The sequence below is a fragment of the Sceloporus undulatus genome, chromosome 5, assembly GCF_019175285.1.
Source record: "Sceloporus undulatus isolate JIND9_A2432 ecotype Alabama chromosome 5, SceUnd_v1.1, whole genome shotgun sequence".
Classification (NCBI taxonomy): domain Eukaryota; kingdom Metazoa; phylum Chordata; class Lepidosauria; order Squamata; family Phrynosomatidae; genus Sceloporus; species Sceloporus undulatus.
In genome coordinates this window covers 98,637,874-98,661,640 of record NC_056526.1, presented here as the reverse complement: position 1 = coordinate 98,661,640, position 23,767 = coordinate 98,637,874, and the positions used below count along the sequence as shown (strand labels likewise).

The 23,767-nt window shown below is 39.2% G+C and overlaps 1 protein-coding gene across 4 annotated transcripts in view; it reads right to left on the bottom strand.

Annotated features, from left to right (window-relative positions):
• Nucleotides 1-23,767, bottom strand: part of RGS12 (regulator of G protein signaling 12) — an 87,434-nt gene that overhangs the window by 42,962 nt on the left and 20,705 nt on the right. For 2 of the 4 annotated variants that reach the window (XM_042467659.1, XM_042467660.1), the window contains exons 3-4: nucleotides 21,314-21,427; nucleotides 3,943-3,964 (exon numbers count right to left, since the gene is read on the bottom strand). In XM_042467659.1, the coding sequence (XP_042323593.1) occupies nucleotides 3,943-3,964; nucleotides 21,314-21,427 (136 nt within the window). Of the gene's footprint in view, nucleotides 1-3,942; nucleotides 3,965-9,092; nucleotides 9,220-19,362; nucleotides 19,431-21,313; nucleotides 21,428-23,767 lie in introns of those variants that run through there. The other 2 variants (XM_042467662.1, XM_042467661.1) reach the window with 2 other exon arrangements.

Sequence of the window (23,767 nt, the reverse complement as noted above, 5' to 3'; positions counted from 1 at the left end):
AATGTACAAAGGTGTTTATAATGTCTGTTGGAACTGTATGTAAGATATGTGAATAATATAAAGGGAAAAAATTGGGACTCAAATACACAAATTGAGGCAAAGGATCTTAATGATTAATATTGTATTCAGTTAAATTTGGAACTTTTTTGGGGGGAGGGGGTTGATGGATGTACAGTTGGAAAAGAGCTATGGAAGATTATTCCAGTATATGAACATGGCAGCAAGTTAATTATACTGTACAGTATACACAAAGATGGAAGAATTTAACACTACCATTATGGAAGATATGTTGTTGAAGCTGATAAATCTATGGCTTGATTAAAGAAAAGTCATTACTGATATTTCTTAAAAACTGAGAACCCCTTATAGGCTTTTTGTGGGGGGAGGGGGAAGAAGGAAAATGACTTGATGATTTGGGGGTTTGATGATTAGAAATAATAGTTTATTGAAAGAAGGGAATATGCTGTAGTTTTGAAAGGTATGAATAACTATATGCATATATAATTGTTACCAGGAAAATCAGAAGTCACTTTTTTCTTATTTCTTTTCTTTTCTCTTGTGTTTCTTTTAAGTTTCTTTTTCTTTCTTTAATTTCTATAATTTTAAATGTATTTTTGATTTTTTAAATAAAGATACAAATATGAAGCCTATTCAGCTGAAGTTGTCAAGCAATTGAAGCTACTATTGCATGTTACAAGTATCCAGCTCACAAGTAATACTACATACATTGAATGATAGCATCAAAAATTACTTTAAAGATCATCTAGTCCAACCCACTATCACAAATAAAGCATTTTAAAACATGCTTTCCTTTTGGCCAATTAAGCAAGAGAATGGAAATAACCAAGAAAATTTCATGCTAGCCCAATTAAAGCATTGTGCATGGAGATAGTGTGGCATTATGAACTATTGCACACAAAATGTTGAAGTGAGTTATTTAGGTGGAAATTCCTCTCTGCACATGCTCACAGGTAATTCTTGGTCTGCATATTACAGAGTCAGTCATGGTACAGAAAATGTTTAACAGAAGACTTAAATGAAAATAGGAGGTGGAGAAGATGTCTCTTAAAGGTCTCACATCAACTGTAATAAATTATCTACCATAGAAATATTTTCATGAATGATCTTTTTGCCTTGTTGGCAGAACATCTTTGTATAGGGAATCCAAAAACAGCTTACTAGAGCTTGTGTCTGCCTCTACTACTTATTTACCTATCCTCACCACAACCACCATCACATACATGCAGGCAATGTGTTGGGAAATTTATTTGGTTGGTGGATGCGAGTGTAGATTTGCTATAGGTATAAAGCTCAGATGACCAGAGGAATGAGACTTATATGTATGCCTCCCATAACACCTCCCACCCGATCTAGACCTCCATTCCCCATGCTTGGAAGATGAGTAATGTACAAGGCATAGACAGGAAGGATTGGATGGGAATATAGGAAGTGCACAAAGATCAATAATTCACTCCTAATGTCTTAATTGCCTGTGGTCATACCTGTACTTGAGCACAGATGGGAGAGGAGGAAAATAAGACTGGGCTGGACTGGGCTTTTAATGGGCCATGCACCTGGGGCACAAGTAGATCTCATCCCATCTTAATTATGTTAAATGCAGGGCAACTAACCAGGTAAACACATTATATAGATTTTATTTGTATTTCCATTCTAGAGCACAAAAGTCCTTCTTGCACATCATAACAATTATCATAATCAATGAAGAACAAATTATCTCCATTATGTTACAGAGGATATTTATATATTTATACACATGCCAAAAGATCTCAGGATAGATTTTACTATTGCTATTTCTTACAAATAAAAACAGCGTGGGGAATTTGTATTAGCATGGAAATACAAATCTAATTCATGTTCCTGTTCACATTTTGAACTTACATAAAAATATCAGGCAAAGCTACACAAAACTGACCTCTCTGGATAAAAAGATTAAAGTGCTGACTAAAAGTCTGATTGTTGTAATTTCTAGTTTATACTGGATTATGATACTGAAAATATTTAAGAAATTGTTAAAACTGTACTATAAAAATCTATATTTTTTTTCAATGAACAAGTCAGTGCAGTACTATTAAGCATATCTATATTTCTCAAATATCATTAGCATCACTGAACATATTACCTGGATAGAGCTGGTAAGAGCCACTGTGGTGCCATTTAACCAAATACTTCAAACCATTCACTGAAAACCATCCTTCTGTTTCCATAGTTAAAGCAGGACCAATCTCCTAGAGTACGCTTAGTAGATGTTCTTTGAACAGCGGGAAACATTGTCCTAGTGTAACACCTCCCACTATATTACTGCATTTTCTTAAATGGTTCTTCAACAAATTATAGTTTTTAGCTGAATACTTATTTCTCCTTTTAGCAACAAGAGATACTCTCAACATACTTAACACAAAGCATTATAAAGTGCAACATAAATAATTTAAAGAAAGGACCTCTAACTGCTGTTGCTGAAGGAACATGAATTATTCACATTGCACTGGAATGCAAGTATAGCAGCTGCACTCAAGCAGCAAAGAAATGAAACACAACATAAAGATCAATGCTGCTAAAAACACTTTTGCTGTCAAATCACAGAATAAACCCTCGATTTGTCCTGGGCTTTCTTCCACTTGCATTCCAGCCTTTGCCCCACTTTCACTATGTTGCTCCCAATACTACAGAAAACCAAGAAGCTGTTCTGGTTGTTTCAATGGGAGGAGGCATTTAGGTTAGAATTGTAGTTACAGAGCTCTAAGGAATGTGTGTGCTCAGCAGTAATCTCTTTAGGAATCCTCTTTCGGAAATGGAAAACATCTTCTAGGATTTTTAAATTAAATTAAATTATTTTGTGCTGTGAATTGTCATACATATGGTTTTACTGATGTGTTTGTAATTATGTAAATGTGTTTTTCATGTGGTACCCATGACAAATTTATACTTGCACCCTACAACCAAATACACAGTTTCTGACGGATCATGCAGAATAAAAAGACTAGGTCTTTGGTCATTTTACATTATGCCATGGAACAAAACAAAAGTCCCCGTCCCTTATGGAATAAAATCAAGAGTCAAGCACTGAATGGAGTGGAATGAATAAATATAGATGCATGTCCATAGACAAGAATAGCAGTCTACTCCTGTTTCCCCTTTACTCTTATTATTACCCATATAAAAATGGATAGAGTATCTAGAATGGTCAAAAGAATTCTCTTAGGAACCAATTAATGTTCTGGTCAATGACTAACATTTGGAGGGGAAATAAACATGTTACGCAAGTATACTATATTCTTAATTATTTATTTATATTTATTTATAATATAAAATAAAAAATGAGATGACATAATATAAATGATTTACAGTAAACAATAAATTTACAAACTATAGTAAATAAGCAAAAGAAAGATTATAAATAGCTAAAATTAATTTCAGCCAGATTTAACTCACTGAAGTCAGAATCAACCATCCTGATATTGCTCATACAGTACTAAATGCCTCTCATCCTCATCTGTCCTGAGAAGATTAAGATTTCATTTTAAAAAGTAAATGGGCTACTGAGGAAGACAGCAAATGTTGAAAAGCACTGGGTTTTTATAAACGGCTGATATTTATAGTGTTTACTATTTGGATTTGCAAGAGTCAGCATGGTACAGTGGTCAGAGTACTGGAGCCTGGGAGACCAGGGGTGAGCCAGGAAAACCCCTGACTAACCTTGGGCAAGTCACATACTTTCAGCCTCCAGAGGAAGGCAATGACAAACATCTTCTGCATAAATCTTGCCATGGAAACTCTATGATAGACTTGCCATAAGTTAGAACTGACTTAATGGTACATAACAACATGGACTCACAATTGTAGTGCTAATTTTTTCACACACTGCTACAGCAATTAAGGAACAGCAAACACAGCAATGCTACCTTCCTATAAACTTTAGCTTACCTCCATCAGACACAGCTGCAGACTGAAAAAAAGGAAAGATAACAAGGCATAAGTGCAAACTGAAAAAATAAAAAATGAACCTATTGTCTAAAAAGGAAGTAAGTTTTTAAATTAGTAACATTACATACACAGACACACACTTGTTTGAAAAGATGTACATTTATAAAATCTTATATGGTATATGGTTCGGAAATGTTTAGAAAACAGATTTTAGAAAGTCTGTCAGTATATTATTTTAGTACAAAATACCAACACATTTCTTTCCCATATTTTGGATTGACTGCATGGAAGGTGGCACTATAAATAACAAAAAAGAAAGCAAGAAAAGTGAACTGCAGTTGTGAATATTTTAGCTTACATTGAAGCCGCATGGCAATACAATGAATGATGCGTGTGCCTCAGGCATGCACACGTCACCGCGCCCAAGCCACATTATATTGAATGGGGCTCGAGCATATGCGCTGTTCAGTTTACGCTGGGGAGTCTGGAACAGATCACCGCATAAGATAAGGCTCGACTAGACTATATTACTGGTGATAGTTGTGACATAAGCAGCTAACAAAATTAAAATTATACCTTTAATTTACAATATCATATGCACTGCCTAAATGCATTTACATATACATAGTTTCATGTGGCTGAAGTGAAAATGTGGTAAAATGTGATGTTTTTAAATAAATGTTTCTTTTAACTTTTTTAAAAATTGAAATGTTAAGTTTTAAAAACTGGGGCCTTTCTCCTCCCACTAAGCCTCACCCTACTGACATCATCTCTTCAGCATTTTAAAGGGACATAGCCCATTTCTGGTGTCACCTCCCCCCTTAAGTATCACCTGGTGCAATCTAGCTACCCCTCTGCACCCCCTAGTTCCACCATTGGTACTGAGAAGCCCTCTGTAACCACATCTGATGCAGAAATGAGGCACCTGTCCACGTGGGTGCAGCCAGGAACACCGTTTCCACATCAGACATGGAGATGGGGGCTTCTCAGTTCCAGCAACAGTGCTGCAAGGTAAGGTGTATGCATTGGTAGCAGGTCCCAGGTTAGTGCAGGATGGGGATATAAACACCTGCCTGTCCCCACACCGACCCCGGAACAAACCTGGGTGAGCAACAGGGCCATCTGCTCAGCCCCATTGTGATTGTTCCTACCTTCTGGGATGCCTTTCCACAATTCCCTCCCTGGTTTCTTTCTGCCAGCACACAAAGCCCTGGTGGTGCAGTGGTTAAATGCCTGTATTGCAGCCACTCACTTACAAACCACAAGTTGTGAGTTCAATACCAGCCAGGAGTTCTGGGTCAACTCAGCCTGGCATCCTTCCACAGGTCACTAAAATGAGTACCCAACTTGTTGGGGGCAATTAGCTTATACTTTGTTGCATTGCTGTGAAAATATTATTATCATTACAACAACATCACAAGTTGTTTATTTTGAATGATCAAAAGGTAATGCCTGCACTTACTCTTGTATAAACTCTTGTATCATGTATAAACTGGATTGATTGAAATTGATTAAAATTTTATTTATATACCGCCATTCCTATGATCACGGCGGTTTACAAAACAAAATGAAAATACGATACAGTACAGGTTACAGATATAATACAATACAGATCACAGATTAAAAATCAAAATCCTGCCTTCCCTTACGATACAACTCCACTTTCCTACCGCTATATCTCCCCTTGCCCCACACTACTCCAATGGGAGCCCCTCTTAACACAGTCGCACCTCCCTCTCCCTCACCAAGCCAATTACAAACCATGTCCAACAAACTCCTGACAATACTAGCTACACCCCTCTCCTCAATCTCCCTCCCTCCAGAAAGTCCACAACGGCGGCACCAGGCAATTGTCCTTGGCACTCCTCCCTGATGGTATAGGGGCGTGAGCGGAGAGCTCTGCAGGGGAGCCGGCGAGCCGGCTTAAAGAGGCCACTCCCACGGACCCTCCCCCTTGAGCAACGCTGCTCCAGCGGCAAAACAGTCCTCTGGGCCGCTCCTGCCCAGGTGGAAAACGGGGAGGCGGCGTCCTCTTCGGGGGAGCCGGCGAGCCGGCTTTATGGATTATTATACCATGCTGCATTTTACGTCCAAGTAGGTATATAGAGGTATATAAAGTAGGTATAAAGACGGCTGTGGTGGGGACACTCATTTGAAGGGGTTGATTTAGGCACTGTGCAATGACTTGCTTGTTAAAAAGGACAATGTGGGCTCAAAAAGTGTGCTTTTCTAAGTGTTCTCTAGGTCAAAGACACCACCCAGAAGTGACAGCTGGTGCCAGATAGGGACAGTGGTCTCTAACCACCAAGGCTGTTATTTTCTGTTAGAGCATACAGTTCCATAACACCTACTCTTTCTCTCATATGCACCCACACATTGCTTTGCAGGCATAATCTTACAGTACTGTTTCTCAATTACCTCTGTGCAGTGCTTGCTGCTACCCTTTTCTAGATCATGGGGGGGGGGGGGAAGCACTGCAGTGGATCTGAGACAGTGGGGTTGCACAGACTGCCAAAAATAAATAAACAAATCTTTGAAAGTGACCACAAGTGTTTTTTGTTAAGCAGTGTGGTGGTGGTGGTGGGGAGGTTCACAACCTAGTTAAAAGCCAAATTGTTGTTCATGGAAGATTCTAGGACAGGAAATTTACTTTTATTCCTTCTGGCTAAAAAAGGCATATTTGATATTTGATTCGATATTTTATATTTGAAGTTTTTAACTTGCTTCCTTTTTATTCAGTTCTATTTTATAATATTATCTATTGTTTTATCTATTTGTGATTATCAACATAATGTATGTATGTACGCCATGGGCAGGCTTTATATATTCTTTGATTTTACTGACCTTTTGTACAGTGCTGTGTACATCTACAGCGCTTCATAAAGTTTAATAATAATAATAATAATAATAATAATAATAATAATAATAATAATGGGCAGTGTGGGGCTGAAACCCAGGGCAGCACTTTCCCATTCCTGCTATATTGTGAGTTGCTGATGTTCCAGACAAATGTGCATGCTTAGAAGTACTTTAGTATGTTGGATGAGACCCAAACTTCCAATTTATTGCAATCATGACCCTTCCAAAGATTGAGGGAGGGGTAGTCCTAGGCATTTTGCTTAGAAGAAAATTCCACTTTGATCGATGAGGCTTACTCTCAGGTGACTTTGCACTGGTTTGCAGATGCAATGGATTTAACTATCTGAGGGCCAGCGTGGCATAGTGGTTTGAGCCTAGGACAACTCTGAAGACCAGGGTTCAAATCCCTGCTTGGCCATGGAATCTCATTGGGCAAGTCACACTCAGTCAACCACAGAGAAAGGCAAGGGCAAACACTTCTCTGAACAAATCTTGTCAAGAAAGCTCCACTGTAGTGTCATCATAACTTGGAAATGACTTGAAAGCACACAACCCAACAAACCATTTGTCCTTTTCAAGAGGAGGGCTGTAGAACTGGAAGATTAGTGTTTTTATTCCAGTGTACTATTTAATTGCACTTGGACAACGGATGGGGTAGGTTGGATAGCATACTAGTTATGGAACGACCCCTTGGCTCTATTTCCTGGTAATCCCACCCTTTGTTCCACCATCCGTAACTGGAACCATCTACCACAGCTGTTTAGAAGACAACGTGCCATATCACCAGCACCTGAAACAGGCTGAAAGGTAAAAGGAACCAGTATACAACACTGAAACACTTTTTAAAAATATCTGTATCTTTTTAAAAAATGCAGCAGGGATCCCTTTGGGCCCGAGGTATAAATTCTACCTTGCAAATTAGTTCTACTCTGGTTTGACATTGTCTTGACACAGGAGTTAACAGAAAAGTTTGTAGTGGGGAGCTCTATTAATGGGCACACTGGCCTGCTTTTCTAATATACTCTGAGTCTAGTATCTGACAAAGGCATGCTTTGGATTCTGTTTATTTTTCTGTCATTAGCCCAGTATCTCACCTGTGCATTTTAGATTTCTTTTTTTGTTTTCTCCTATTTTCTGCTGCAAAGTTTTCTGATAGCCAAATGAAGATGTTTTTTAAATTGGTTTAAACCAACCATATCTTCCTTTCCAGACTTACTGTGCCCTAATAACAGATTGATATTTTCAGAAGAAACTGATATTGTTGGAAGATGTTGCAAGCTTCTGTACAAGCAGTTTTCAGCTCCCTCTTTGGGCAGCAATATGTATGCATCCTGAACTGCCCCACGGCAATTCTACAGCCCTCTTGATCAACGCTATTATGAGGCACCCTGTCATGTGTGCCTGGATCCTGGCCAGTATTTCTATTCTCAAAAATATAACTTTTGCAAAACAACAACAAAAACAGCAACAGAGTTTATGAGGCATATCCAACATTTTCATTTAAATTCACTGAAATTCAAGACACAGCATCTCTCTTTATATATAACTGGAAAACTATTAATTTTTAAGCATATCTATATCTAGGTAGATATGCGAATAGATAGATATAAAATATAAATATCTTGATTATGAAACAAAGGCAAAGATGTCTTCTGTATTTCACATAATATTGTAATTCCCATTTCTGCCCTATATATTACTAATTCTGATTCTATTATTACTGATTAGTACTATTACTTTATTTCAGAATAACAGACTGTTTTTTTTTCCAATTCAATTTTATCTACCTGTATGAAAACAACTAGTGAGAAAATAAAAGCACTAAGGTGAGATATATTTTCTTGTGACATAGGAGAAATAGGTACTGTATAGGACACTGGTTTCAAAAGAAAGCAAACTCAATAAATTGACGATTGTTAAATATTTTTACTGGTAAAATATAAATGCCTATGCAAGCTGTTTGCAATAAACTGCAATATTCAGCCAGCTTCTCCTTGAAGAAGACTCTCAAGTTCAATTTTTATCTTTAAAATGTCTTATGAAGTTAATAGTAACATTAACATTTAATGAACAGAAATGAAATTTGCAAAACTACTGCTATAGGTTCCATTGCTGAACTATCACATAAACCCCACAATCTGTATTTTATTGCTACTTTTAAAAATGAATACATAATGTCAAAAAAGTTTCAGAAGACTCATATGAAAGAATTTACTCTGATTTTGAAATTCTGACATTCTGATTTCCTGTTATGGCCTATTTTTTCCCCTTAAAAAAATAACATTGCTTACCTGTTCATCATAAGAAAAAGCAGTTATTTTTGCCAGAATAACTTTTCCCAAATTCATCTTTACTTTAAATGGAAGATAATTTCCTATATACAGTAGCTTCTGGAGCACTAAAATACACCATCCAGTACTGTGCACTCCCTGTACAAAATGCCTATAAAAAGTTTAAAGGCATTTCACATGTTCTATTTTACTCCCTTTATGTTACCAATAGCAACCATCCACTGCAGAAATCCAGTTCATCATGGATCAGATTGTACCTCAGTTATCTCACATAAAAGGGCTAATTTAGGGAAACAAAGCTGTGGTACTTGAAAAATCCTCTCTATAACAAGTAACATAAAATATTTTATTCAATTTTGAATTTTTGTGTAATAAATAATAATAAAACTTTAATTTATATCCCGCTTTTTGTTACCACAATCAAAGCAGCATACAACCTTTAAAAAATACAATATATACAATTCACCCCCCTTAAAAAAGGATTTAAAAATTCTATCCATTAAAATTACAAACGATAAAATCTAAAAAACAATAATAAAATAATAAAATAATGGCGGGCAAAGTCTTCGCTTATATATGTCTGTGGGGGGAGCGTTACATGGGTGGGTTCTATTCCAGGAAGGCCTTCTAGAAGAGATCCTTCTTGACAGCTTTCTTGAAGCTTTCTAGGTTGGCAATTTGACGGATCTCGTCCGGCAGACCATTCCATTAAGTGGAAGTGATTGCGGAAAAGGTCCTCTGGGAGGTTGCCGTCAATCTGGTCTTTGTGGACTGCAACAAATTCCTCCCAGAGGATCTGAGGGTATGGGGCGAATTGCCGTGGGGCAATTATGGCCGGTTACACACTGGCAGTTGGGACGTCCGCAGGACGTCACATTTTAAAAAAGGGGCGTCTCTTCTAGACGCCCCTGAGTCTAATACAGACTGTGTCCGTACAATATGGTGCCGGCCATATTGACGTATCGGACGCTGAGCGTTCGAATGTCGCGCGGCGCTAATGACGTCACGAATGCGCCCTTGGCGCTTCGCGACGTCATTAGTGCGCCGCGGAAAGAAGCTCCATTTTGGAGCTTCTTTTTTGCTACGCGCAGGAGCCGCACGGTATGGCTGCAGTGGCGGCGGCAGACCGCCTCAGAGCGGCGGTCTAGAACCCGCCTATGTGATATCAAACATCAAAATGTAAACCTCTGTGTTGAAACCACCATGGTTCATCTCTCTGTAGAAGGTTTACATTAAACCTGGAAGCTCAGGTGACCAAAATAGCAAATTCTGGAAGTTCTAGCTAGACACACTTTCACAAGAATAAGATAAAGAACCTTAAACCTTCTATAAAGAGATGGTGTGGAAGAACCATGGCTGTTTCAACCCAGAACAGAAGTTTTAAAATTTTGATGTTTGATTTCACAGTGATATGATTCAGGTTCCTTAAGAACTGGACTGTTGTGGATGGTGAACCTTTTACAGACTGAGCGCCCAAACTGCAACCCAGACCCCACTTATTTATTGCAGAGTGCCACATCCTTCTGGCTTTCTAGTAAGAAACTATGGCAAACTCTGTGCTAGGGTGACAGCATGTGTGCCCACAGAGAGGGCTCTGAGTGCCACCTCTGGCACGCGTGCCATAGGTTCGCCATCACTGCTATACAGTACGAGAATAGGTTGCAGACTATTTATTTACATAATCAAATCAGTTACAAAATCCTGTGTACGCACACTCCCCTTGAGAAATAACTTAAGACTTCTAAGTCTAGGCACATAAATGTTCTCTTCATATACCACATAAGGAATTGTGACATTTTCCACAATACTGATACATAGTGACATGTTGAAGCAGCATATGACTATCTAAACTTTGAAAACGTACATCATGTGTTCTGTGCGTTTTTATTGGACAATAAAGGTACTTCTCTTTTGTGGGTTTTGGATTTTGTTTTATTTTATTTTGCTATAAGCCCAGCTTGGCTACCCCTGCATATTATTCCTGGATTTAAAGATAACTGGTTTAGTTGCATCAAGGGAATCCTAAACAAGAGGGAATTAAGGACTGGGACTTTGGAGTTTCTACCTCTAACAAAAGTAAAACCTTTTCTTTTGGACTAAAATTGGCTGAGTTTTATCTGTACTGCATCTAAAAGGTTTTCCAGATGTACATTACATAGACCTCTTGAGAAAGAAAGGTGCCTGTGACTTCACAAAAAATTTAGGTCCAAAATCACTGCAGAAATAATCCAGTTTGAGGCTATTTTAAACTGCCCTGGCTCAGTGCCAAGGAATCCTGAGAATTGTAGTTTATTGCGGCACCAGAGCTCTCTCATAGGTCCTTATCACATGTGTGTGTGTGTGTGGGGGGGGGGGGTTGCAGCTCAGATCCGCAGTCATTCCTGTTCTAGCAATGCAAAGCATGATGTTTTTTCACACCAGATCCAGAGTCACTCCTGTCTAGCAATGTGAATTAAGGTTAAAACGTGATGCTTTACCACATCTGGTTGCCGTTCTGTTGCCATTCCGAATTGAGGGGGAAGCAAAATTAGTTCTATTCCAAGCAAGTCACATGATGAGGATTCAAGCAAAGCGGAGTGAGTGCACATTGTATTACCACACCAGAGGGTTCAACGATTTGAATCAGCCCCCTTGCACATGCTCAGTGGGGCTCTGGACGCTGTCATCCTTCCCTGCCCCCTCCTTAGCTGTCATCTTTCATCAGGATGCAAGAGAAGGCAGGGGATGATGGGATATGTCGCAGGGGGTCACTAGAGCTAGGATCGGGATGCAGGAGAAGGCAGAGGATGATGGGATAGGTCACTGGGGGTCACTGGGGCCAGGATTGGGATGCAGGAGAAGGCAGAGGATGATGGGATAGGTTGCCCGGGGTCGCTGGGGCCAGGATCGGGATGCAGGAGAAGGCAGGGGAGGATGGGATAGGTCACTGGGGGTCACTGGGGCCAGGGTCGGGATGCAAGAGAAGGCAGGGGATGATGGGATGGATGGCAGGGTGGCAGAGGGGGTGGGATGGGGTGAAGGAGGAGGAGAGAATGATGGAGCAGGACGCAAGGGGCCAAGTGGGGTGACATCGGAGTGGTTTTCCACACCAGACCAATTCTAAGTGAAATCCAAGTGAGCTTGTATGCGAATTCTGTGAATTCATCAAAATGAGGGGTCACTTTGGAATCACTGCGGAAGCACCACAGAAGGAGCGCCCATAGAAAGGAATCTTGTCTGATAACACATTCACGTTATGACATCAATCCACATCGTTGGAAGCGCAGTCACGTCAGAACTGACCTGCAAAAGCTCTAAAAATCTCCGTGTGATAAACCTTATAGAGAAAGCTAAATGTCTCACAAAACTACAGTTCCCAGAATTCCTGAGCACTGAGCCAGGAAGGTTAAAGCACTTTTGAACTGGATTACTTCTGCAGTGTGTTTTGGACCAGAGATACCCTAGATCCCAAGATGAGTTTCTTTACTGCTGCTAATGGAGTTTAAATGTTATTGTCTTTTACCTCGGTCCCCACATGGCAAAGAGGTGAGTGGCCTCTGCCTGCATTGAGATCCCTCAAAAGCAACCGACCAACAACAGAAAGTATTATCTGATACAAAATGCAAACCTGTGACACCAGCACTGTCACCACCACCCCCTTTTCTTCTCCTATATGATTTTTAGCATGTTTTGCAGTGGAATTTCAATAACTTGCATGATGTGTTTTGTGTATTTTGGTTGGCTAACAAAGTTATCACTCTTTTGTGCTTTTTAATTTTTTAAAATTTTGCTATATGGCCAACACAACTACCCCTGAATATGTAAACTAGTGTATATTATATGTCGTCAACTAGCATTTCTGTACCTTCATCTATATACTGAAGAGACATCTGTTATATCCCTTTCTGTAACTACAGTATCAATAGTCTAAGTCTAACCAGCATTACGAAGTACAGTATTTATCTTAGGAACAGCACAGCAGTCAGCTCTCATACAAAGCGATACACATACACGCAGATGATGGAGGTGATTAGAGATTACTTGCTCTTATCTGGTATAAAGTCAGCTTATATAATTAATCAAACCCCTCCTGATGTACACATCTACCTCTCAGAAGTATGTTTCTCTAGTCTTTTCAGCCAATTAGAATGGAAGTCTACTAGTACACATTGACCATAAATGCGGTCAGACCATGAGGAACTAAAAAAAGATGGACATAATACACAGAAAAGCTATATAAAAAATGTGAAAGGATGAATGACACTTGGGGGGGGGGGAAACTTAAGATGAACCCCAAATTTTGGAAAACAAAGTTAAAGCTGCACTCAAAGCAACAGGGCAGAATAAATCAACAGGAACAAATGTCATACCAATAGAACCAAACAAGTCACAGAGATTGAATCAAGTTCAACTCTAACTAAAATCTGCCAACAAATATGGATAATAAAGTAATATCCCACAGGTTGGAAGAGATCAATAAACATAGTATGGATGGCCAAGAAGTCAAACAAGTGGGTTCTAGAACAGATCAAACCCAAACTCTCCCTCAAAGCCAAAATGACCAAACTGAGTCTGTTGTACTTTGATTCAGCACATGGAATGGCTTCTGCCAAATCTTGGAGGAGGGGTGTGGTGGTGGTGAGAGGGGACCACCTGCTGAGCGGAACAGAATCAGTCATTTGTGGGCCTAGTAAGGTGTCTTGAGAAGTGTGCTGACTTCTTGGGGCAAAAATCTGCAATGTAACAGAGAGGCCGACAAAGCTTGTCAAGTCCACTGAGAATCTAAAAGATCTGATCAGGAGGGCTTAAACTGAGTTACATGGGAGATGTCCTGGCAGATTGAAGAAAGGTAAATGTTGTTCCCATCTTCAAAAGGGGGGGGGGGGGGACACAAATAACAGCCTGACATCAATATCAAGACAAATTCTAGAGTAGATCATGAAAGAAGAGTCTGTAAGCACTTAGAAAGGAATGGTGTGATTTCCAAAAGTCAGCACGTGTTTCTCAACAACAAGCCATGCCAGACTAATCTTATATCTTTTTTTGAAAGAATCACAAACTTAGTAGATGAGAGGAATAGAATCATAGAATCATAGAATCGTAGAGTTGGAAGAGACCACAAGGGCCATCCAGTCCAACCCCCTGCCATGCAGGAAATCTCAATCAAAGCATCCCTGACAGATGGCCATCCAGCTTAAAGACTGCTTAAAGACCTCCAAAGAAAGAGACTCCATTACACTCCGAGGGAGTGTGTTCCACTGTCGAACAGCCCTTACTGTCAGGAAGTTCTTCCTAATATTGAGGTGGAATCTCTTTTCCTGCAGCTTGCATCCATTGCTCCGGGTTCTGTTCTCTGGAGCAGCAGAAAACAAGCTTGCTCCCTCCTCAATATGACATCCCTTCAAATATTTAAACAGAGCTATCATATCACCTCTTAACCTTCTCTTCTCCAGGCTAAACATCCCTAGCTTCCTAAGTCGTTCCTCATAGGGCATGGTTTCCAGACCCTTCACCATGTTAGTCGCCCTCCTTTGGACATGCTCTAGTTTCTTCACATCCTCTTTAAATTGTGGTGCCCAGAACTGGACACAATATTCCAGGTGGGGCCTGACCAGAGCAGAATAGAGTGGCACTATTACTTCCCTTGATCTAGACACTATATTTCTGTTGATGCAGCCTAAAATCGCATTGGCCTTGTTAGCTGCCGCACGTTCAACTTGTGGTCTACTTGGACTCCTAGATACCTTTCACATGTTGTCTCCTTAAGCCAGGTGTCCCCCATCCTATATCTGTGCATTTCATTTTTCCGCCCTAAGTACAGTACCTTACATTTCTCCCTGTTGAAGTTCATTTTGTTAGCAGTGGCCCAGCTTTCTAGTCTATTCAGGTCATTTTGAATTTTGATCCTGTCCTCTGGAGTATTAGCTATTCCTCCTAATTTGGTGTCATCTGCAAATTTGATAAGTATGCACCCAATTCTGTCACCCAAGTCATTGATAAAGATGTTGAATAACACTGGCCCCAGGACAGAGCCCTGTGGGACCCCACTGGTCACTTCTCTTCAGGATGAAAAGGAGCCATTGTTAAGCACCCTTTTGGTTCGGCCAGTCAAACAATTACAAATCCATGTAACAGTTGCCTTGTCTAGCCGACATTTTACAAGCTTGTTCGCAAGAATGTCATGGGGAACTTTGTCAAAGGCCTTACTGAAATCAAGATATACAATATCCTGACAAAGTCCCCATGATATCCTTGCAAACAAGCTAATAAAATCAGGAAAAAATGAAATGAAATAAAAAAAATGAAAAATGTGATGAATTTTTAATTGGTGGACTGACCAAATCCAAAGGGTGCTCTCCAATAGCTTCTCTTCATCATGGAAAGAAGGGGCCAGTAGGGTGTCACAGGTTTCTCTCTTGAGTCCAGTGCTAATGAACATCTTTATCAATTATTTGGATGAAGGAATAGGTAGGCAGCATCCTTATCAAATTTGCAGATGACACTAAATTTGAAGGGTACCCAGTACCACAGAGGACAACTCTACGATTTTAAGATTCTATGAAATGAAATCCACATAGGCCTGACTAGGGCCTCTTAAGGGAGCATATTCTACCATCAGGGTGCCACAACTGAGAAGGCCCTCCATGTTTCCATACAGCAGAGATAGGCAAGATACACTGAAGCAAAACATTTGCATTATCCATTTAACAAATGTATTTACTCATTTTGCTAGAAGAAAAATCTAATGTACAGTGTGCCTACATCATACAGGAGCATGTCATATGCAGCTTTCAGCTTATGCTGAAAGCCACGTTCTGGAAGAGGTAATGGGGTATGCATCTGCAGCACGCATACCACACCATGCCACACCACAGGCATGAGCCCCATTGTTTTCAATGGGGCTCCAGCATACACGGTATATCCCTTACGCGGGGGGGGGGGGGGCGAATGGATCCCCTGCATAACGAAAGGACGCACTGTACTCACTAGAACATACTCCTGGGCAGAAATGTATAGTTTGTCAGCCTACAATTCTAAGTCCATTTACTAGGGATGAAGCCCAAACCACAGTAAGCTAAACCAAATAGGGCTTCGCTCTGTATAATTAGAAAGGATCAACTGCTAACAGAGGTTTTCAATACCATTTAAATTATAAACAAAGTTTAATTTCAAAATCTTCAAAGAATTTGTACATAGTTTGATCAATGGATTTACTGCTAAAAAAAGTGACCCTCCCCACCTAATTTCTGCCTCCATTGACAAGATATAAAATGAATTTGTTTCTTTACTTGACTACCAATTATGTCTTCTAGTAGAATATATAGTATTTCTCTTTTTAGTTTTCAACCCTCTGTACTTTGGCTTGTCTGTGGTCCTCTCTCTTCATCCCACTACCACTTCAAGAAGAATCTTTACCAGAATTTCTTTGTTTAGACATGGTGATACATTTCTTCTCCTCTTTTCTCTTCCCACCAATTTTCCTCCTTTGTGTTTGAATCTCCTCCTCCTCCTCCTGTTCTCGGCACAGCAGCCATGCAGTTATGATTCACAGATACAGTGGTACCCCGGGATACGAATTGATCGCGTTACGAAATTTCCGGGATACGAAAAAGTTCCATTGGAAAAAACTGTTCCGGGATACGAAGGTTTTTTTGGGTTACGAATTTTTTTTCGGCGCGAAATTCAAACGCGCGGCTTGCCAGCGCTAACGGAAAGCCCTTTTCGGCTTGCGAAATGCATCGGGCTACGAACGTCGCGGCGGAACGAATTAATTTCGTAACCCGAGGGAGCACTGTACATCCTGATATCCCATCACCCCAACTGGTATCACACGCTGGACACATCTGCAGTGTGCAATTGATAACTGATTGTTGTTTTGCTGCCAGGGGAGAGTTGGAGATTGTCACTTAGATTATCTGCTATGTTATTATTATGCTATGAATTATTATGTTATGCCATGTATTTTGAATTTTTGTATTTTGCATTCTTTATCATGTATTTTTGACTTTTTTGCATAATTAATTTATTGTTATTATGTTTTGCTGCTATTTAATTGACAGGGGGGTTATTTTGTGTTTTGTATCTGTTATTTTATGTTACCTTTGCTTGTAATCCGCCTTGATTCCACAAGGAAAAGGCGGAATATATATATATTTCTGGGAAAGGATGCCATGGACAAGGCTTGCCTAAGAACAGAAGAGAAATGCCAGTTGCTTGGGGACCCACAGTCAGAGATATACATCTTTGCATATTTTGTTCTTACCTGCAAAATTTGAAGTTTATTACAAGATCATATTTGAAGTTTAAGTATTTGAAGGAGTGTCATAGTGAGGCTGGAGCAAGCTTGTTTTTTGCTGCTCAAGAGAAGAGGACCCGATGCAATGAATTCAAATTACAGGAAAAGTGATTCCACCAAAACATTAGAAAGAACTTCCTGACAGCAAGAGCTGTTCAACAGTGAAACACACTCCCTCGGAGTGTGGTGGAGTCTCCTTCTTTGAAGACCTTTAAACAGAGGCTGGATGGCCATCTGTCAGGCATGCTTTGATTGTGAGTTCCTGCACAGCAGGGGGTTAGACTGGATGGCCCTTGTGGTCTCTTCCAATTCTATGATTCTATGAAGACATTTCATGAATACTTCAATTATTTTTTGCATTTTGGGATTTTCTTGGTGAAAATTTCATTTCCTGAAAACAACATTTTGTGCAGAAAACAGTGGGTTTAGTGTAAATACAATGTTCTCTGTGTACAGTAATGTATTTTGCACAAATGAATTTTTTATCAAAAAAGTCCACCTTTTTTAACGTCATAATTTTTTGGATGGAGCTTAATACAGAAAATCTGGAATTTTCCTTACATCCCTAAACACAACTGGATGTGCAATTCTTGAAAGTAATGGCTGTCCACTTTTGAGAACAGGATTATATTATATAAACCACTGGGCGGTTCCAGCAAGCAACCATGGGTTTGCTCCAGCAAGAAAAGTCTTAGCTATGACACCTTGGAAAGGAACCTTCATTTACAGTGCCAGTATATCTGAGCTCATACCAGCTCAGTGGCGAGAAAGAACAGATAGTGGTGTCTTTTCATATAGCTATATGTGTAACACCAAGGTCAGGACTGAGCAATGTACAACTGTGGAATCGGCTGCTTCTGCTTAGTGGAAATGGAAAAGCTCTGGGAAACTCTCAGGAGCTGTTTTATGGTACTATGGAGACAACAGTGAAAGAATAGTCCCAATTCTAGTGGGAGAAGCAGTGGAATTCAGCAGATGTAGAGGGGTAGATCCTGTTTCATATATTTTCACTTGTTAATATGTTGAGAAAATAGACTGTTTTACAAATACACACATTTAACTGTTGACTAATGAAAAAATACATTGATTAAAATCTAAGTAATCAGACCACAGTGCTAATAACAATCCTCTTAAAGCTATGAGTTCTTCTTGAAGATCTATTTCAAACAAAGAGTTACAAAACACTATCAAAACATCTGAATGTTGACAGAACTGAGGCAAAATGTTTTATTATGTTACTGCAAATGGTGCAGGGCAATCCTATACATGTTTACATAGAACTACCATTTAATACACTAGAGACTATTCTGTAAGTAAACTCAGCCATAGTTAATAAAATGCTTGTTTTCCTATTAGCAAATCTGCTTCACTTTCTGGCTTTCCTTATTAATGAAAATAAGTATATTACTAAGAAACAGCTATACATTTCTAAACATTTTTTTTCTTTTGATTGGGTGAAAATCAGTATGTCTATGACCAAGCTGTTTTTTAAAAACTGACTTTAAAACTGCTTCCATATCTTACTACTCTGATACAGTATTTTGAAAACATCAGTGCAAACAAACTCTGAAGTCTCTGATTTTATTTGACTCATAAAGGGAATTGTTAGCAGTTAGCTGAAGCACTAATAAGCCTATAACAAACAAACATGTAACAGACAAATTATATCAGAAAATGTAAAAGGGCACATTAATCAGTCTTTTAATGTATGAAATTACTCTTAAAAACACAAACCTAGTAGGATACAGTATAATACTGTATACTAAAAGCATCTGTGGGAAAACCAACTTACTGCCAACTAACTCAATAAAAAAACTAAAATATTATCAGTCTTTATCATTCTAAAAAATATAATAAATAGAGGAATCTCTAGTACACTAGAGAAAATGCAAATTTTCTAAGAAGTAATGTAGACTTTCTCATAAGCAATATTTCTGCTCTTCAAACCACTTTCCCGATTTCTATACTTGCTTAGAAATACCAAGATATACTTACCTGACTGGTGTTGCATGTTTTATCCATGTCTAAGGGATCTCTCTCATTTTATATATACATATTTTCATCTTCTGACCAGTAAAATAAATGAAATTGAAGTGTCTCTTCTTTCTTCCCAGTGGTGACCCACCCAGATTAAAACTAATTTGCTCATAAAAGAAACAGCAACTGATACCAAGGGCTTTAAATTGCTGCTGTGACAATCTGCATAACAATGAACCATCTATAGCGATAGCATGTTAGTAGCCATGGATTCAATGCGAAATGCATATAGCAAGTTTATCGAATGGCTTTCAAAGTCCTTATTTTCAGACAGCACTGTATAACGCTTGTTGCCATTTTCTCTGTTTCTCAGCATGTAGCTGCATGTTCCTACAAGATTATAATCACATGCAAGCCTATTATGTTATTTGCTCCATCCTACTTGTCTATCCTTGTTCCTTTGAATATCTTTACAGGATTCTTTTTCCTGGTAGAACAGGATTCTCATAAATTTCAATACCACACCCACTTATTTTACTCACTAAGCTATGAAGTACTTCTGCTATGTCATATAGGAGTCAAATGCCAACACACAGCGAAAAAATGTCTAAAACTCTGTCTCTGGGATCCATCAAACTATGAGCAATAACAATTGCTCATATGTGCCATCCAAGAAAATGCCTGTTCCTTCTTTCGGAAGCCTGAAACATTTTGAAAATCACACTTTTCAAGTTACATGCTGGCTGACGGTCACCTGTGAAGACTGTACTGGACTACTTACCCACAAAAAATCTATATATTTATTTCAGAGGTGAGCAAACTGTGGCACATGGATTGTATGGGGTTCCCAGTGCAGGCCATGGCCCCCACTTTTGCCCTCCTCCCCTGGCAAATTCCACCCAAAGAAACTGATGTGATTTGCCACTTAAACATAATTCTACCTCCTCAGCTGGTCACTTCCTGTTTCTTTTAAAAAAAAGATACTGTATGTTGAAACTTAAAACAGCACTGGGGAAAATTATTTTTAAACAGTAAATTGGGATTGGGATTGGGGAGACAGTTTGCAACCTAGGTATATCTATCTATATATATCTATAAATCTATATATACCTGAACTGATCAGAAGGTGGAGCTATCCAAGGTCCAAAATCACTATTAGGAATTGTTCTGTATTTTTATATATCTTTGTAATTTAAAAGAATCTTAATTTGAATCTCACAGATTAGCATCCCATACTGCATATATCAAAAGATGTGAAGGCAAATTTTGTAGCACATAATTCAGAGGTAGCCATGTTTAATAAAAGAAACAACACCAGATATATCTAACAATGCATCCAATTATTATTATTATTATTATTATTATTATTATTATTATTATTTATATAGCACCGTAGGCTTTACATAGCGCTTTACAAAGGAGAAAAACAATCCAAAATAAAAACAAAAGCCTGCCAACGGCGCACAATCAAAAACCACAAACAAGATTATAATAATTATAAATTAATAAAATATTACTATAACAAGGTTAACACAATACTGTAAAATTATAAATTAATACAAATAATATGGACAAAAATAAAAATGAAACTTGGAACGCTTCCCTGAATAGCATAGTTTTTAATTTAGATTTAAAGTAGTCTGGAGAGGTGGTGGTCCGCAAATTCATGGGAAGAAGATTCCAAATATAGGGGGCAGTGTGGGAGAATGGGCGTATCCGAGAAGGGGCGGAGGAAATCCTTGGCTGAATCAGTGCAATGATGTACAGTGCATGTACACAAAAGTACAGTGCAGCCAATTAAAAGTACAGTGCACCCATTTAAAAGTAATACATTTATGTTTGTTTTCAGGCAATAAAATATCTATTTTCTCTAACTCCTACAGATTAAGCATAAAAATAATTTAGGTCATAATTGCCCATTCACACTTCTTCACTGAAAAAAATAAATAGTTCAGTGTCATAACATTACCTCAAGATCATCAAGTGAACGAGTAATGCTGAATCTCTTCTGCCTTCCAAATGATCTTCGAGTAGAACGCAGGGTAAATTGTCCCAATCCAGATGTAGCTCCAAACTTTGTCCACTAAATAAAAACATGACGTAAATGCTTAATTTGTGTTTATTTTTTAAAAATCAAAATCTATGTCTGTTATCTTTGTACAATATATAGTTTCAAAAAAGATTTCATAACATTCTATTGAACAGCAACTTAAAATAGTACCACATATTATTTATTTTACAGCCTAGCTCTCCAAAGGGAATCTCCTAAAGGGATCTCCAAAGGGGACAAAGGGACCCATTTTAAAAAATTTAATCAACAAAATATATTGTAGTCAAGCAAATTCTGTCATTCATGCTCGAAACACAGGCCAAAAGGACTGCAGTGGGACCACTCTGGCACCACTCGTATCGGGGCCATGGCAACTGCACGCACCTGGCCCCAGTTCAGACCACCACTGCAGAAGGAGCAGATTCTTCGCACTCTTTTTGGCCTGGCTATTTTGGAAAGACGCAGCATCAGTGCAGTTTCCTGCCATGTATGGGGTACATGTAATCTAAACACTATGCCAGGGGTAGGCAACCTGCGGCCCGCGGGCCGGATGCGGCCCGGCGAGGCCTTGGGACCAGCCCCAGCCCAGTCCTGCCGCCGATTGCCGCCGGGGCCTTTGGGGGGCAATTGTCTATAGAAACCTCAGAAACATTCATTTATATTAACATTTAAAAAAAAACAGCAAATTTTTTCGTGTGTCCTCCATTTTTTTAAAAAAAGTGTCTTCCATTTGAAAATTTTATCCTACATTTGTCCTGGTTTATTTATATATTTAATTTTTTAAAAAATTATTTAATTATTTATTTTTTGGCTTCGGCCCCCCAGTTGTCTGAGGGACAGCAACCCGGCCCCCGGCTCAAAAGGGTTGCCTACCCCTGCACTATGCCATGAACATAGTGGGAAACTGCATCATTTGGCCTGCCTGCTTTGGGCCCAAATTACTCAGCATGCAAAAAAGAAACAGAATAAAAAGGAAACTAGCAAATGGCCCAGAAACCAAAACAGATATACAGTTGGCCCTCCACATTGTGGCTTTGACTTTTGCAGATTTGATTACTTGCAGTTTTGATTAATATCTTCTCTCTAGGAATCTCTAGGGCCTCCAGAGCAACTCTGCCAGAAGTTGACCATAGAGTTATACTGGATAACCTAGAAGTTCCTAGCGAAAACACTTCTCTCGGAATTTGTATGTCCTCCAGCATGATTCTATGATCAAATTCTGGCAGATATTGACCACAGAGTTGCACTGGAGGACTGGGAGATTCCTGTTTTATTTGCAGTTTTTCCACATTCACAAGGGTCATTCAGTCCTAACCCCAGTGAATGCTGTATAAGCAATAGTAAAACAGTTGTGGTCCTCATCTTCATTAAAAGGAAAAATCAACAATTTGCTTGCCAAAAATGCTTAAAAATTATTGCACTACAATGCAGTTTATCTAGGTAACAGCTTCTAAGGTTGGGAGGAAAACAGTTTTAAAAAGCAGAAAAACCAAGGACTTTAGTTTAAACCAGTTTGTTTGTTTGTTCAAAGCAGTTTTCTTTTTCTTTCACATGCTCACTAGCAAGGGTTTGTTCACACTAATTCTCTGGCCCGCTGATTTACTTCTCTTAGAGGAAATTTTCAGCCTCAAAAGGTGGTATACAGCATTCCTTTATAGAATCATAGAATAGAGTTGGAAGAGACCGTGAGGGCCATCCAGTCCAACCCTCTGCCATGCAGGAAATCCAAATCAAAGCATACCCGACAGATTGCCATCCAGCCTCTGTTTAAAGACTTCCAAGGAGGGAGATTCCACTACACTCCAAGGGAGTGTGTTCCACTGCCGGACAGACCTTACTGTCAGGAAGTTCTTCCTAATGTTGAGGTGGAATCTCTTTTGCTGTAGTTTGCATCCATTGTTCTGGGTCCTAGACTCTGGAGCAGGAGAAAACAAGCATGTTCCCTCCCCAATATGACATCCCTTCAAATATTTAAACAGGGCTATCATATCACCTCCTAACCTTCTCTTCTCCAGGCTAAACATCCCCAGCTCCTTAAGTTGTTCCTCATAGGGCATGGCTTCCAGATCCTTCACCATTTTAGTCTCTCTCCTTTGGACATGCTCCAGTTTCTCCACATCCTCTTTAAATTGTGGTGCCCAGAACTGGACACAATATTCCAGGTGGGGCTTGACTAGACCAGAATAGAGTGGCACAATTACTTCCCTTGATCTAGACACTATACTTTTATTGATGCAGTCTAAAATTGCATTGGCCTTTTTAGCTGCTGCGTCGCACTGTTGACTCATGTTCAACTTGTGGTCTACTTGTACTCCTAGATCCCTTTCACATGTAGTTTCATTCAGCCAGTTGTTGCCCATCCTATATCTGTGC